This window comes from Thunnus thynnus, chromosome 9 (genome assembly GCF_963924715.1).
Source record: "Thunnus thynnus chromosome 9, fThuThy2.1, whole genome shotgun sequence".
Lineage (NCBI taxonomy): Eukaryota > Metazoa > Chordata > Actinopteri > Scombriformes > Scombridae > Thunnus > Thunnus thynnus.
Genome location: NC_089525.1, coordinates 25,166,514 through 25,182,841, shown reverse-complemented (window position 1 = coordinate 25,182,841; position 16,328 = coordinate 25,166,514). Strand labels below are relative to the sequence as shown.

At 40.5% G+C, this 16,328-nt stretch overlaps 1 protein-coding gene across 4 annotated transcripts in view; it reads left to right on the top strand.

The window, feature by feature from the left end:
* Positions 1-6,563, top strand: part of LOC137189788 (C-terminal-binding protein 1) — a 37,326-nt gene extending 30,763 nt beyond the window's left edge. For 3 of the 4 annotated variants that reach the window (XM_067599851.1, XM_067599852.1, XM_067599850.1), the window contains 5 exons: positions 257-346; positions 958-1,088; positions 1,697-1,824; positions 2,400-2,514; positions 3,501-6,563. In XM_067599851.1, the coding sequence (XP_067455952.1) occupies positions 257-346; positions 958-1,088; positions 1,697-1,824; positions 2,400-2,514; positions 3,501-3,696 (660 nt within the window). In that variant the 3' untranslated portion in view covers positions 3,697-6,563. Of the gene's footprint in view, positions 1-256; positions 347-957; positions 1,089-1,696; positions 1,825-2,399; positions 2,515-2,758; positions 2,812-3,500 lie in introns of all 4 variants that reach the window. The other variant, XM_067599853.1, reaches the window with a different exon arrangement.
* The last annotated feature ends 9,765 nt before the right edge of the window (positions 6,564-16,328 follow it).

Here is a 16,328-nt window from a genome sequence, read left to right as displayed (position 1 = left end):
ATGGAGAAAGGAGAGCGCCCTCTAGTGCTCACTACCAGATAATGTGACAATATCTGTAATAAAAAAAACGAAAATATACAGTAAAATCAGTGTTCTTTCTAAAGATATATAATTCATACCAGTTATTGACAAACAAACAAATGCTTATTCTTGGTATACAGACGATTTTAAACGTGATTTTGTTGGAAATCAATAAGAGTTGAATCTATTATGTGCAGCAGCATAAACACTCATCTCTTTGTCTCTTTCTACGCAGGACCTGCTCTTCCACTCTGACTGCGTGTCTCTGCACTGCAGCCTGAACGAACACAACCACCACCTGATCAACGACTTCACCATCAAACAGGTGGACAGACAGCTGCACGCTTGAATGATTTATTTATCCCTACATCAACTACTACATCACATGACCATAAATATTAAAGAGGCGAATACCCGGGGGAGCCCACTGCCTACAGATAAATGAGTTTCTCTGCTGCGTGCGCCGCATATGACAACAGTACAGCCTAAAACTAATATTCATCCTGAGACACAAAGGACTTTAGCTATTAAGTAATTCTGAGCTTCACATATTTATTAAAGGGGGCCTATTATGCTTTTATTTATTTTCAGACATATATATAATGTTATAATGTCAGTTGTTCATGTTAAAAGTGTCAAATAATGAGGTAAATGTATGCAGAAGTAATCCCTGTGTGTAATTTTTAAATCTTAGTTTTGATTTGTTAACATTTGTTTGTCAGTGGATGAGTGTGTGTGTGTCTACAGCTGCATTTCTTGTCACTGTTGTTTGTTTTAAGGGGATTAGCTAATGACGTGAACCAAGTCGGACCAATCTAAAATTAGAATCTGGTGTAAAGCTTTATCTTAGTAGACCAATATAAAAAACTGACTGTACGTGTGTGTGTGTGTGTGTGTGTGTGTGTGTGTGTGTTTGTGTGTGTTTGTGTGTTAAAGATGCGTCAGGGTGCGTTTCTGGTGAACACAGCCAGGGGGGGTTTGGTGGATGAGAAGGCCCTCGCTCAGGCCCTGAAGGAGGGGAGGATACGCGGAGCTGCTCTGGACGTTCATGAGACGGAGCCTTTCAGGTAAAACACAAACATTCTTCTGTTGTGACACCACCGACAAGTATCTGGTCATTATAACTGTCAGTGCATGTGAATGTTGAGCATATAGATGACATAACATTTGACATTTAATTCCAGTTTTTGCGGTTAGAAAATAAAAATGTTGTTTCTCCATTACTATATAAATTACTATATTACTTTCTTTCTAATTTATTGTTGCTAAATAAAATGTGAATTAGAGGGGACTGAACAGTTTCAGTTTGATTTTAATTTTAAATAATGGTATACTCAAACACAATAAAGTTTACTGATAAACAAATGGAAGACGGAAGATTAAATGACAACAAAATCCATCAACTGCTTAGATTTTATCAAGTAAAAATGTAAACATTCAGCGGTTCCATTGCTGCTTTTCTTTTGCGTGTTTTATATAATTGTAAAATATCTGTTTTGGACCATTGAACAGACTAAACAAGTAATTTGAGTAAATTGGATTTGAAATGGGATTTTTTTTGACACTTTTATAGACTGAGCAATTAATCTATTCATCTAAAACTTAATTAGAGATTAACTGATAAGTAGAATTATTTGTTGCAGTCCTAACTGATTACTGTGTGTACATGTATCAGTTTCAGTCAGGGCCCACTGAAGGATGCACCCAATCTGATCTGCACTCCACATGCTGCCTGGTACAGCGAACAAGCCTCGCTGGAGATGAGAGAGGAGGCAGCCAGGGAGATTCGAAGGGCTATCACAGGTAATACACACACACACACACACACACACACACACACACACACACACACAGATACACACAGTTATGCAGACACAAAACATTCCCCCTGCTGAAAAATGTAAACAAAAAGTCTAAAAAGAGATACTTTTAGGTTTTCTGCTGCAGTCAAGCGTAAAGCATCTTTCCCACTCTTTCATCAAAGAGATATTTAAAGGTCTCTTCTTTTTCCTCTCCCACCCTTTCTTTCTCTCTCTCTTTCATGTTATTCTTTCTCTCTTTCCGTCTCTGTCGCCTTGTGGTTTCCCCTTTGGGCTCAGTCTTTTTTCCATTGGCCTGTTTATTAATCTTCCTCTATAACAGTGTTGTCCAACTTTGTGTGTCTGTACAGAAAGTAGGTTAGTGAGATTTTGAAAAAAACCTGCTTTGAAAACTTGTTTTCCTGTGTAAATTGTGTCAGTGGACTATTAATTTGAGTTGTGTTTTTTAAATCTTGTCTTTTTTAAAATCTTTTTTATTTTTTTTGAAAAATCTTAGCACTTTATATTTATCTCTGTCTCCGTTTCTTTTTTCTCTTGCTCCATCACTTTGTTTTCCAGGTCGCATACCAGACAGTCTGAAGAATTGTGTGAATAAGGAGTTCCTCACCCAGAACAACCACTGGACAGGAGTTGACCCAGCTACCGTCCACCCTGAACTCAACGGGGCTTATAGGTAATAACTGACATCAGGATAAAAACAAATGTTTGCCAAATATCTTGAAAATATAGAATTTGAACTTCCAGGGTTAGAAATGTACAAATGACATTTCTTTCTCAAATGTAACTATTAGGTAGATTGTCGAATATCATTGGAACAGTGGGCTGGGATACAACCTGCTAGCATCTACCGATACCTCAATGGCTAAAATAGAAAACAAAGCTTGCATAAACTATTTGTTCTTTCATCCCTCAATCAGTCACTAGGGATGCCAACACCATATCTGCAGGGCCAGTATGAGGGCTGTTCAAGGTATTTTCTAATAAATCAGTATTGGTGAAATGAAACCTGATACATTGCTGATCATTTGTTTATTCTAACTTATTGTGTTCCAGGTGCCAACTGTCAGAAAAGCTCCACTGCACTCTGCTATAACAATGAAACTATATGTAAACCCATTTTTCTTAACGGGGTAGTGCTCTAATTTTACACATCGAGATTAGTTTAGTTGCTATGAGGTGTAGTTCATCATGTGGAAATAGTTGTATAACATTTTCTACAACTGTGGAGAGGCTTTGTCAAGTCTGAAGAAATAACCTGATATCATCAGGGTTATATCAGCCTTGGATTGGAAACCCTGTGATACAAACTGGGGGCCAGTGGGTTTGAAAGATGTCAGCATTTACCAGGCAGGCATGTTATTGTGATGAATTATGGGAGGTGTAGGATCTGGCATTTTTGGAACTTGACCCATATAAGGGAATTTAAGTCAGTATCTCTCTCTCTCTCTCTCCTGACTTTATGAATGTGCACTACTAAGTCACTCAAGTACTCTTTTAATATAACTATTTAGTTTTTAAAAATATCAAAGTTTAATTGGATTTTACTCATTTTAATGGAGTTCTACTGCTTTGCAGGTGTTGAGTAACAATTACTACTAAACAAGGTCACATATTTTCAATCCTACTTTGATGACTCATGTTTATTTCCCTCCCATACAGGTACCCGCAAGGAGTGGTGAGCTTGCCAGCCGGCGGCCTTCCGCCTCCAATTGAAGGCATAGTGCCCAGCGCCGTGCCCATCACACACACCCTCCCGCCCGCTGTCACACACCCTCCACATGCCCCATCGCCTGGACAAAACACAGTGAAGCCACCAGAGGGCGACAGAGAGCAGCATCCGAATGACCAACTGTAGCAACACACACACACAAACGCACGAGTTGTCTGGTGACCGGAGGCGGTTGGCGTGACAACCAGTGTCATAGCGATAAGTCCCCTAGTGACAAGTTGTTATCAGACAGGTTCACAGAGTGTCAGATCGACAGGTTGAGGTCCCAATAACAATCGATTCACAACTCGCTGGCAGTTGGTTCCCGGCAGCCAGTTCACACTCCAAAGAGGAAGAAGAAGAGGATGATGATGATGATGATAAAGAGGAGGAGGAGGAGTGGATAGCTGTTGGATGCTCTAATCAAAGAGCAAGACAGTTGTCCTCTGCTCCAACTAGAAGTCCTGAGAAAGACTGTTGAGCTCAAGAGTCCGCAGGTTGATCTTCATAACAACTATAGTTGAGTTTTAAACTGTTTTCTCTGCCAGACATTGAAAAAATAACAATAACTATCTGTTGATTTGGGAAGAAAAAATACTGATTCAAATTCTGCTGTCTTAGACTGTAGTGTGTCCAAAGTTAGAGGGGCGGGTTTCATGTCTCTTTTTCTGTGTCCTTTCCTTAGTTTGATGTACAAGCAAAAGTAGTAGGTTATGAAATGAATGTAACCTGTCTGTGTACAGTTTTTAGAGTTACGGCAAGAAGATACTGATATTTGTATTCCAGTCTTAACAGAACAAGGGTTATGTGATCTCTCTATGTAGCTGAACTGGTTTGAGAATACAATATCTGTTTTTTTTGTGTTCCCAAATTAACAAGCCCCCTAAAAAAAGAAAAAAAAAAAAAAAGAGGCAGCTTTTTGCACACCATCTCAGGAAATTAAGTTTCCGCAGTTGGTATATTATTTTTTAAATTTTTATTTTAAAAATTCCTTTTTATGCCACTTAGTGCTTTTGTTTTTCTACCTGCTTGCCTTTTCGTGTCCCGCTACATTAGAAGAAGAACTTTAACAAGAGCTAAAGTTGATCTAATGTTTGCTTTTGTTTGTTATGTTTAAGGGGCATGTGATTTTGCTCTTGGGACTTGTGTGTAAATGTTTGACCCAAATCGAGGGGGTTGTGGGAGGGAAGGCTGTAGGGAGGTGGCAAAATGGTATGGTTGGCTGGGATGATGGACTTCATCGCTAGTCCTGATTGTTTTTATTACAAAATAAAGATGTTGGGATTATTTATCTGAAAGACGAAGCAGGTTGTCCACAAGGTGATGCACTGAGAGTTTGTACTGCAGCAGCTTACGGTTTAGGAAACTGTCTCATAAAAGGAAAATATCTTCATTTCCTTCATGTCTTCATGATCCATTGCTTCCACTATTACATATAGTAACTGTATAGTTGTGGAGCATGAACAGTTCAGCACACCAAGGTTTACAAATGATGCACAGCACTGATGAAAAAGTGTGTCACTTCACTTATAGCAAATGATTTGCCAAATCAGCCTACAGACCCCTGAAATGATCCGATCAGTTAATCAACTCTTTAGTGCCTACCAAAACCATTTTAGACTCCTAGTTGAAGTTTAACTCACTTGTGCAGATGTGACATCAAGTTAAGGACAGATGAGGAATACTTCTATGCTTCAAGTCAAGCCAAACAGATCTTTCATATTTCAGATCGCCTCCCATATTGCAACTTTTAATCTGTTTTTAATACTATAGATAAGAATGCTCAGTTAGATCAGCTTTCCGAAAGAGGAACAACCTGCAACTGAGAGCTAAAACTATGGTGTTTTACTAGTGTGAGGGACAGCATATATGCACAATAACATAAAGATGTTCGACGTACATGGTAGCATGTCAGAATGTGCTGATTTGTTCTCCAGTCTAGTATCCCTTTAACATTTCATGATGGGTCCTTCCCGAGTATACCATTTAGCCACCCTCCATGGCCTCCGTGTCTATGTGTACATATGGTGTTCTGCCTGCCTGTGTCAATGTGACTTGGTTGTATCTGTGTCTAAAAAAGCAGCACTGGGAGGAGGGGTGGTGGCTAGTACTCTCCACAAGGCATCATTACAAAGACTGCCATCTAAATACACAACAAAACACTACGCACAAGCTAAAAACAAAAAAACGTGTGGAACCAAACTTGAGACTAGACTTACTGGCCACACTCTCACAATGTAAACAAGATGCTGATATATTTATACCAGTGTTAAAATATCCGAGACTCTTTTTCTCTCTGGAAGATTAATTACTGATTCCAGTTCATGTGTTGTTGATGTTAGCAGGCCAGCTAAGTGACGGTGCTTTCTGGATCCCCTTCTACCAGCAGCTGAGTAGTAAAAACAGTTCACTGTTGCCTACCTGTTCTTATTCATGGTGAGGTAGTAAGCGTAGCAATCAGGGATGGAAATTTCACTAGCCACTGGTGAGTATTTTACAACCTGAGCTTGTGCCAAGTTCTCACTGGCCAGAATCTTAATGGGGTGTCTGGTACAAATGGTACTGAGGTGACATTTAAATATCACTGTCAGGCTAGAGCCCCAAAATCCTTAAAGGAATGCTGGAATATTTTGAACTTTACTCTTAAGCTTTCCTCACAAGATGCCTGTCGCCACGTGGGGGGGAAACACTTTGCTGATATCTCCAGAGCAACTTAATATAAACTGTAAGCATTCCTCAGTCAAACAGATGGGTGCCACAAGAAGAAACAGCTTTTTAAGTATTGAGGTGCTCCTTGAAATTCCATCCCTGGTAGTAACACACAGTCCACTGTTGCCTACCTTGGTCCCCTTTATGGTAAAGTAGTAGGCGTAGCAATATACAGTACACATATTCTATATTCTACAGTAAATATCATTATTTTTGGTCAAAACTGACAACCTGACAAAGATATGTTTGTGACTGTATGCATTTGTATGAATTATTTTAAAAGGAAATAAACTGTGGAAAGGTGATTTTTGTGTCTTTTTCATCTGTCATCTTGATTAGTTTGTTGTAGATGTTTAGTTTCGAACAATACGGCTTCAGTGATATCTCTCTTTTACCAGAGGTTAATGTGCTGTATGTCAATTTGCACACTATAAAATCATTCTATGCACTGAGGATTAATACACAGTGTGTATGCACTGTGTATTAATCCTTATAATACTGCATACTATTTTGGTAATTAGTATACAGGAAACGGTTTTGTACTAACAGAAAATGATACAAGACATAAGCACACAAATATCAAACTGTGACTACAGCAAATTTAAACATTGGAAATTTAACAAAGACAAAACAAGATATTTCTCTATGCAGGTTTTGCTTATGTTCCTGTTTCACCATTGTCCGCAATTTGTTTATGTTTTTTTTCTAGCTGTGAATAATAGAGCTGAAATTAATTGATTGGAAGTTTGCACAAAATTAATCTGCAGCTATTTTGATCAGCAATTAAACATTTAAGTAATTTTTGAGCAATAGTCTTGTTTCACATTCTGGGCTCACACTAACATAAGAGTTTAAAACGGTTGGCAGGCTGTTCATTTCTCAGTGTGAAACCGCTCTAAATGCTCTCTTATTCTATTACTTATTAGACGGACTACTAAAGATCCCAAATCTTTGTCTGTGAAAAAATGATGTGCTCCACATTTACTTGAGATCAATTGATTGAAGTCCTTTTGCCCAAAGTTTGAATCCCTTAACATTGGATGTGAAGTTACCACTTAATTCCACTAGATGTCACTAGCACAGCTGTGACTCTGATACTGTGGAAACAGTTACTGCAACCCAGCTGTAACATCTGAATCTACAATGGCTCTGCTACTTGTATCTATTTTCTGGTTTAATTTATCTGTTAAATAAGACCACATGTATCCAATCTCATACAATAAGCAAAATATTCATACTGAATTAATCTAGAATATAAATTCATAAAGTGTGGAATGCAATTATAATGTGCGAAACACCTTTTACACTGTTTTTGTCTTCTATGTTTGTGCTGTGGATTATGCACAGTAGAGCTGAACATCAGAAACAATACCAGTACTGTGCTGACTTTGGCACTGATTTAAAGCCATTAAGATGAATCAAAGGTAATCCAAAACACTCAAGTAGTTGGACTGAGCAACTGAGAACTCAGGTTTTCTTCCAATTTATGCAAGTTTTCTTCCAATCGGATATTTGCACTGAGGAAATCAATTGGATATGGTCTGATTCTAGTTAGAAAAGCAAATGGCTTGTTCAAACAAAGGAAAATGGATGCATCCTGCTGCATAATGAAAAGATCCACTGCATCGCTCAGCTAGACAGATACTTCAGGAAATATAGATTAGATTATACAATTTTATATATTACTGCTGTGACCATTGGTGACCTAAATTGGAATTAAGGTTTTTATGTAAAATAAGACACCGTATAAATAGTCATTAATCTATTCAACAGTAAGAAAAAAAAAATCTAATTTCGGGAGGCGAGGACCCATTCTTCTGCTGTCTTTGTTTATTGGAGGGAGGGAATGATTGTTGCTGTATCCTGACAACCATGTGAGATCTCATCTTGCGCCAACTGTAGGTGATTACTGACATTAGACATGGAAAGATCTCTACTACCTCTGTTTATCTTTGTTTTTTTTTCTTTATCTAGCTATCTGTCTTTTGCTCCCTACATAACCCCAAATCTGGTTCATCCATTCAGTGTTACAGCCACTGGAACAGGCTCCCCGACAGCTGGAAACTCAAGATGGTTTAATCTAAACCTCAGGAAGCAGGATGGGAACCAGATGCAGTAAAAAAAGGAAAAGGGCACGTTTTATTAAGCAAACGTGGGGACCTCCAAAGGGCACTGTGCAAGGAGGAAGACAGATTTTCATGAGGCCACTGGAACTGTTAGGGAGGAAATAAGTGTCTGCTTGAACCACAAAACCAAAATGTTAGCACCCACCATCATCAGATTTAAATTCAAGGGATTGAGACGTCATAGAACATCTCAATATGTTCCGAACAGTCACACCTTCCTTTGTTTATATCGAATATTAAGCCTGAAGCTTTGAGAGATGCTGACGTGTTGGAAGAAGGGAAAATTTGGGGCAAAAATAGGTGAATGACTAACGCTTTCTGCTCCTTAGGGAAATACCAGTAATCTGCCCTTGGGCAAGGCACTTAACATTAATCCATGTTCTGGCATAATCCTGTTATACATGGTTCAAGTGGGAGAGTGAGGATTTTTCCCTTGTTAAAGTGTTGGCTGTTGGACAAGACAGTCTAAGGCATGAGGGGACCAAACCATGCAAGTTTAAATAAAAAAGCATTTGCAAATGGACAGAGTATAAGCGAGGCCTTCTCCGAACAGTCAAGATGTGACAAGTGGATGGATGGTGGAAAAACTGGCTTCTGGTAAAACTTGTGACTTCTTTTTTTTTTTTGCCACTTCACTCTTCCACTATAAACATTATTTTGTTTCAATAGATGGTTCTGGGCTTTGTTTTATTGCTCTGGTCCACTTGTCTTTAGTAAGCTACCGGCAAGATGTTTACAAGACCTAATATTTGTGTCTAAGAATTGGTGGACACAAATATTCAGAAATGTATTGAATGGTGGCTTAATTACCATATTTTCATTAAAGGGAGCCCTACATGCTTTTTGTGATTTCCTGTCATTTATATACTTTGATAAGTTCCAAAACTTGAGCAGAATGAAGGTAAAAATGCCGCCTTCAAGTCAAAAGCCAGGGCTTCAACCTGCTCTGAACACTCCGTTTGCAAAGTTACCTCAACTTCCCCATCGAACTGAAATTAGATAATTTGGGTTCAAAGATGTACAGATGCATTTGAGAAGTTTATATTTCGAGTAAAGAACTAAGTGGGCTCATCAGGAGGTGGGCCTTAAAGAGACAGGAGCTAAAACAGCCTGTTACAGACAGAGGCTGAGCTGAGGGCTGCATAAAGATCCAGTTTTTTCAAGTGCAAATCATGCAAAGGTATTCCAGTAGAGTCCCAAAATAAAAATATAGACTTGGAAATGTGCATGATACATCCCCTTTTAACAGTCGTCATTCACCTAGTTAAATTTCCGGCACACATTACTTTTTAAGTACAGTACCAGTAAAAAGTTTGGACGCAATTTAGTGAACGGGAATGGTTTCCAAACTTTTGACTGGTACTGTATGTTTGTTATTTTATTGGTACTTCGAAACAGAGAAGGCAACAATGAAACCAACAAGTATTTTACTGAGGATCTCACTGTAGCAGACTGGGATTTAATGTTTTGCTGGACGAGGTTGTGAAGTACACATTATTCCCAACCAAAGACAGACACTATGCTCCCACTAAGTGATGGTTTGACCCTTACAGCAACTGCACCCACCAACTCCATTAAAACAGTACCTCATTGCTTTAACATTAAACTCCTACAGTATAAAACTGTCAGACACTCGATGGGCAGTATTTGTTTGTTAGTATCGAAATCGATGCATTAGAACCAGAGATATTGTCTTTTTTATTCTATACATTCTACTTCCTTGTCAAAACCTGGCACCTACATAACCCAAAATGCAACTAAACCACTAACAGTTAAGACGAAGATTTGGTTGTGTTATGCTAGTAGCTGCTAATGTAGGCTCAAGCAGTTTCATTTTCAAACTTGTAGTCTTCAGCCACAACCAATGTTGCCTCAAGTGACTTGATGCAGTTTATGAGATCTGCACAGCTCCCTCTGGACCCGCAAAAGGCTTTATACAACTTGTTTTCACATAAGCAGTAGTACTCCCCCCACAACCCCCACACCCTTTTTTTTTAAGGGGCACATGGCGCGGCGGAGGGCTGCCTCAGTGTTTTGGTGTGCATTGTTCTGTCTTGTTGTGTTCATAAGCTCTTTCACCAGAGAAAAGCTCATGAACATCAGGGAAACAACTTCTGATGATTTATTTACCAACTTTTTCATCCCATCTGTGGAATTACTACACACTTTGGTCAGAGGTGCGCTCACCCTTGTTCATGCAGTGAGACGCCGAAGGAGAGGGAAACGTGCTGGTGCGCTCATGCGTCTCCAAAGACTACGCACTCCATTACCGGGAATATTTCTCTCTAACGTGCGACCACTGTGCAACAAATTAGATGAACTTCAGCTACCAGTGTGGCAGAACAGAGGCTTTTCTTCATCTTCCGTTTTGTGCTTTACGGAAACTTGGCTGTGTGGATTAATACCGGACTCTGGCAGGCTTCCAGCTGTTAAGCGCAGATCGTGACACAGCTCTCCAGCAAAACGAAAGGTGCAAGTATTTTATACTAACAGTGGCTGGTGTATAGATGTGACATTGATTATGCAGCACTGTTCTCCTGTTCTGGAAACTTTTTTCATCTACTGTAAACCTTCTTCTCCCCCCATGTGTTCGCTTTATTCATTCTGGTTGGTGTTTACTTTCCACTGCAGGCCCACGTGCAGGAGGCACAATGCATGCTCGCCGAACACGGACTCTTTCATTATTGTCCTTGGTGACTTTAAGAAAAGGGAATCTCAGCCATGAACTCCACAAATACTGTCAGCTGATTAAATGCCTGGCCAGAGAGAACACTTTAGATCACTGTTATACTACAATCAACAGTGCCTGTCAAACCATCCCTTGTACCGCACTGGGACACTCTGACCACGTCATAGTCCACCTGATTCCAACGCACAGGCAGAAATTAAACTCTCTAAACCTGTTGTGAGGACATCTGAGAAGTGGGCCAGTGAAGCTATGGAGGATATTCGTGTGTGCTTGGACTGTACTGACTGGGATGTTTTCAGGACGGCTACCAACAATCTGGATGAGTACACAGAGGCTGTGACGTCATACAGCTGTGTTCCATCACACACCAGGGTTAGTTGCAACAACAACAGATCCTGGTTTACAGCTGAACTCAGCCAGCTAAAGCTGGAAAAGGAGGAAGCGTTTAGGAGTGGGACAAGGACCAGTTTAAAGAGTCTAAATACAGGTTTAGCAAGCCGGTGAGAGATGCTACATAACTGTACTTCAACTGAAACTTCAACAGCAGTTCTCAGAAAACACCTCAGCCTCTGTCTGGAAGGGCCTTAGACAGATCACCAACTACAAGCCAAAAGCCCCACACATTTTTAACTGGAGACATGCAATGTACCAGCCTACTTCAAGACTTACACCATCCTCCCCATCCCCAATAAACCAAGGACCACAGGACTCAGTGACTACAGACCCGTCACCCTGACCTCTGTGGTAATGAAGTCTTTTGAGTGCCTTGTACTGTCCCACCTTAAAACTTTTGCCAATCCACTAATGGATCCCCTGTAGTTCGCCTACAGAGCCAACAAGTCTGTGGGCAATGCGGTAAACTTGGCCCTCCACTTCATCCTCCAGCACCTGGATTCTGCAGGAACCTATGCTAGGATCCTGTTTGTGGATTTCAGCTCCGCCTTTAACTCCATCATCCGGGGTCTGCTGCAGGACAAGCTCTCTCAGCTGCATGTGCCTGATTCCATCAACTTACTGTCTGACAGGAAGCAGCAGCTGGGGGAAACACGTCTCTGACTCCCCGACCATCAGCACTGGTTCCGCTCAAGGCTGCATCCTTTTCCCACTACTCTTCTCCCTGTTTACAAACAGCTGCACCTCCAGTCATCAGTCAGTCAAACTCCTGAAGTTCGCAGACGACACCTCCCTCACTGGGCTCATCTCTGGTGGGGATGAGTCGCCTAAAGGTGGGAGATTGACCATCTGGTGTCCTGATGCAGCCAAAACAACTTGCTAGCTCAATGCTCTAAAGACAGTGGCCATGGTTGTGGACCTCAGAAAGAACCCAGCCCCACCCTCTCCCATCACCCTGTTTGACTCCTCAGTTGACACTGTTGAGTCCATCCACTTCCTGGGCACCATCATCACCCAGGACCTCAGGTGGGAGCCAAACACCAGCTCCCTCACCAAGAAGGCACAGCAGCAGAAAGAAGAAGAAATTTAACCTGCCAAAGCCAATGATGGTGCACTTCTACACCATATCAAGTCCACCCTCATGTCCTCAATCACCATCTGGTACACTGCTGCCACTGCCAAGGGTAAGGGCAGACTGCAGCGTATCATTCGCTCTGCTGAGAGGGTGATTGGCTGCAACCTGTTATCCCTCCAGGATTTGCACGAGGCTAGAGGCAAGAAGCTGCAATCTATCTTGAAAACCTCACATCATAAGAACAGTTTCTTCCTGACTGTAGCTGGCCTCATCAACAAGGTCCGGGACCCCAACTGACATGGACTCTACCCCATTCATAGACACTACATTACATTATATTAATGTGAAATCTATAATCTTAAGCTGTTTTCACAAATGAACTCCAGACAATGTCTGGAGAGTCAGGTCCAGACATTGTCCAGAGTTGCCCTTTCACACATGTAGCACACAGCAAGAGATTGTCCATGTCAGACACATTATCACCTACTGGAAATACTTGGTTTAGACAAGGGGTGGTGCCTGGGTAGAGCGTGCAGGAGGCAGGACATGATGCAAAAAGTATGCTGCAGTTGTAAATCTGTGTTTTTAAGCTTTTCACCAGAAATAAAACCGCTTTCATTTTACGAGAAATCCCAGGAAGTCCTCTCCAATTAGCACTAGCTTCACAGCGGAGCATTCAGGCCCAGTCAAAACAATTCAGCTTAGCTGGCCTGCTGTGTTTATGCAGCGCCAGCCGCATGATCGAAACGTCATCAACACACCCACTCGCTTGCTGTGAATTCTCCAGAGAATTCACTGCTGTATTCACACATGAGCTCAATTGGACATGACAAGACTTTGTACTAGGGAGCTGGCAGAGTAAAGTCTGTTTAATTTCTGGCCCAACTGATTTGGACATTTGTGTTCACACATACAGCTCCTCTGGGTAATGTGTGAAAGGGGCTTTATATTGCACATCTGTGAACTCATCACATCTAACATGGCACGTTACATTAACACAACTATTTGTATTCTTTGTATTATTACACTTGCACACTACATATACTGTGAGAATTTGCACATTTCTCAGTCAATATCCTGTACATTATTTTTTAAACTCAACAGCTTTTTTCACATAGAATATGTTTCTACTTATTCTTTATTGTAAAAAAATATTTATATATTTACTAGTACAGTTTCTGTTCCAAATGTGCCTGTTCGGAACGGGCCGATTACTTGGCCTCCGGCTGCTACTTCAATACATAGAAAAAGTAATACAGTTGATATGAGGTGTGAATGAGTACATACACCAACAACATGAAAGAAACTAACATTCTAATATACACAGATGTTAAAAATAAGTACTGTAATAGTAAATAATGTTCTTTTCTCATTTCAAGTAGCCTAAAATAAGGGCTATATTTAAAAATAAAATAATATGCATCCAAAAATAAAATGGATCGATCATATTGGTCTCTTAGATCGTTCCTATTTTCTATGCCTTCAGTTTGGATTTGAGAGGGTATGTTTGCTCCAAAGATTTGTGCTTAGTCTTAGTGGCACTTCAGAGCATCTGAGACAAACTGGTTTTGAACTGACCGTGGCAGTATTTCCTTCGTTTTACGCTTGTAACTACAGTCATTGTGTATCGGGCTCTGAGTGCTTCCAAAATGTTGGTGACCTACACTCAACAATGTACCTGAACACCTCCTGTGTAGGCACTCACTGCTGCTGCTGATCTGCTAAACGTGCTGTTACCGCTACGCTTTCTGTCTAGACACATGGTAAGAGTATCTATTCTTGATTAAAAGCTCTGTTTTTGCCGTCTACTTTTCTCTTTTAGAGCACTTTTCTCTGACTCATGTCACGCCTCGTCTCTGGTCTCCCCCTGACATGCTGGAGTCAGTTAGCAGGGTCCTGAAGCTCCGCCTTGCCCCTGCAGTTCGCTCATCGCTGGTTTATTCAAAGTTTATTAATATTAAATGTATTGTGTGTCCAAATTCTACCAAATTTGACACTGCAATCCCTTGGGTCCCAATCCATACACCCACCAAGTGTGGAGTCGACCATATGAGCGGTCCTCGAAACATGCATACAGACAGAGAATCCTTCCTTTAGTAGATAGATACCACCTGTCTTTTGTGGTAGTTGTATTTTTCTCACTTTAGATAGATACTTGTTTTTTTTCTTACCTTTCTTTTTGATTGTTATGCACCACAATACCAAGACAAATCCCTTGTATGTGCAAACATAATTGGCAATAAATCTGAGTCTGATTCTAAGGACCTGTAAACAATCTTTGACGTGTAAATCAGTAGAGTTCCCGTTAAAGACTTATGTGTATTGCCATTTTGATTGGGTAAAAAAATCCCAGTTAAAGGTTCTGCAGTATTAACTCTGACAAAGAATGGGTGTTTCAACATTGTTTACAGACCTTTTTTTCGTTTTTGATAAATGTCTATTTGACCACAAGTTTCAGAAAACAAATCCATTCTGTGCACAGCAACAAGAGTGATGATTGCTTTGACAAAGTAACAATGAAAAAAATGACAGTTTACTTGCCAACCACTTCACAACCTAGTGACTACAGCTGCTATCAATTCAGTGAGAATTTCAGTGTCACACAATGAGAAACCAGCTCTCATTTTCGACGACATACATGTTTATTCTGTTTGCCCCTCTGTTGTAAGGTACAGTCTGTTGAAAGTGTTGAATGTGTGACAAAGACCTGAGTGTGTGTACATGAGGTGAGTCTAGGCTTTAACATATATATTGGGTGGTAATGGACATGGAGGAAATGGGTGGATTTTCATACTTCTTCCTTGCATCTCCCCTTCCTCTCCCTCTGCTCTTCTCACCTTTCTTCTTATATCTCCTCTCACCTCTCTGTGGTTTTTTCACCTGACATTTTGTCTCTTCTAATTGCTATTCTGCTCTCATCTCTTCTCAACTGGTCACAGTCCAAATAAAGCTTAACAGAGGATTATTATCCACAAAGATGCGGTGGAGTACAGTGGCTGCCCTAACACTGAGGAGGTAAGGCACCCAGCTGAGATAAGCGCCTCAACAAATGCAAGATTTCAGTCGACGTTTGTTTCAATGGCAGGTTTCAGTGTCCAATGGGTCCACTGTTTCTTAAGGCCCTTCAAGCCAGCCAAGAAAAATGTCTGGTGGTTAATAAACACCAGACACGTGCCTGTTAATGCTTGCTGCTGCTTGAAAGGTGCCAACTCTATTGGCTGCTTTGACAGGTCAACATCATTTTGTTGGTCGCAAGCAATTGGTCTGCTTCCAATCTGTCTGCTATATCACACATGTAGAAAATGTGTTGTGATGCCACAGCCAAGCTACATCATTAAGATGGATTGTAATATGTCAACAATGGATAGGACTTCACTGGAAAATCCTTTTCTTTTTCGTTTTTGCAGCTATTGTTACCAAGGTGATGATTTGGATATGCAGCACAAAGCTGCTAAAGGAGAGATTCAGATTCAGAGAATCAAGAGAGATTTAAACCCCTTTGACTGCAGCTGTCTGCCATAATGCCAAACGTGCAGAGTTTTGTTGATTTTATGCCTCTGGATGCCTCATTCAATATCTGGTGTTTTAACAAGGCAAACGACTGGCTCTAACTCCTGAAATGGGTCTGTTAAAGTACATTATATTGTTATCTCTGGCCTAATACGTTTTGCTAGGCCCATACAATGTTGGAAGATTCTGTGCAATAGTTTATATGAAAAATAAATAGACTGTTGGCAGAGCCCACTCTGTTGGAGAAACCACAAGGCATTAAATGAGAGGACAAAGA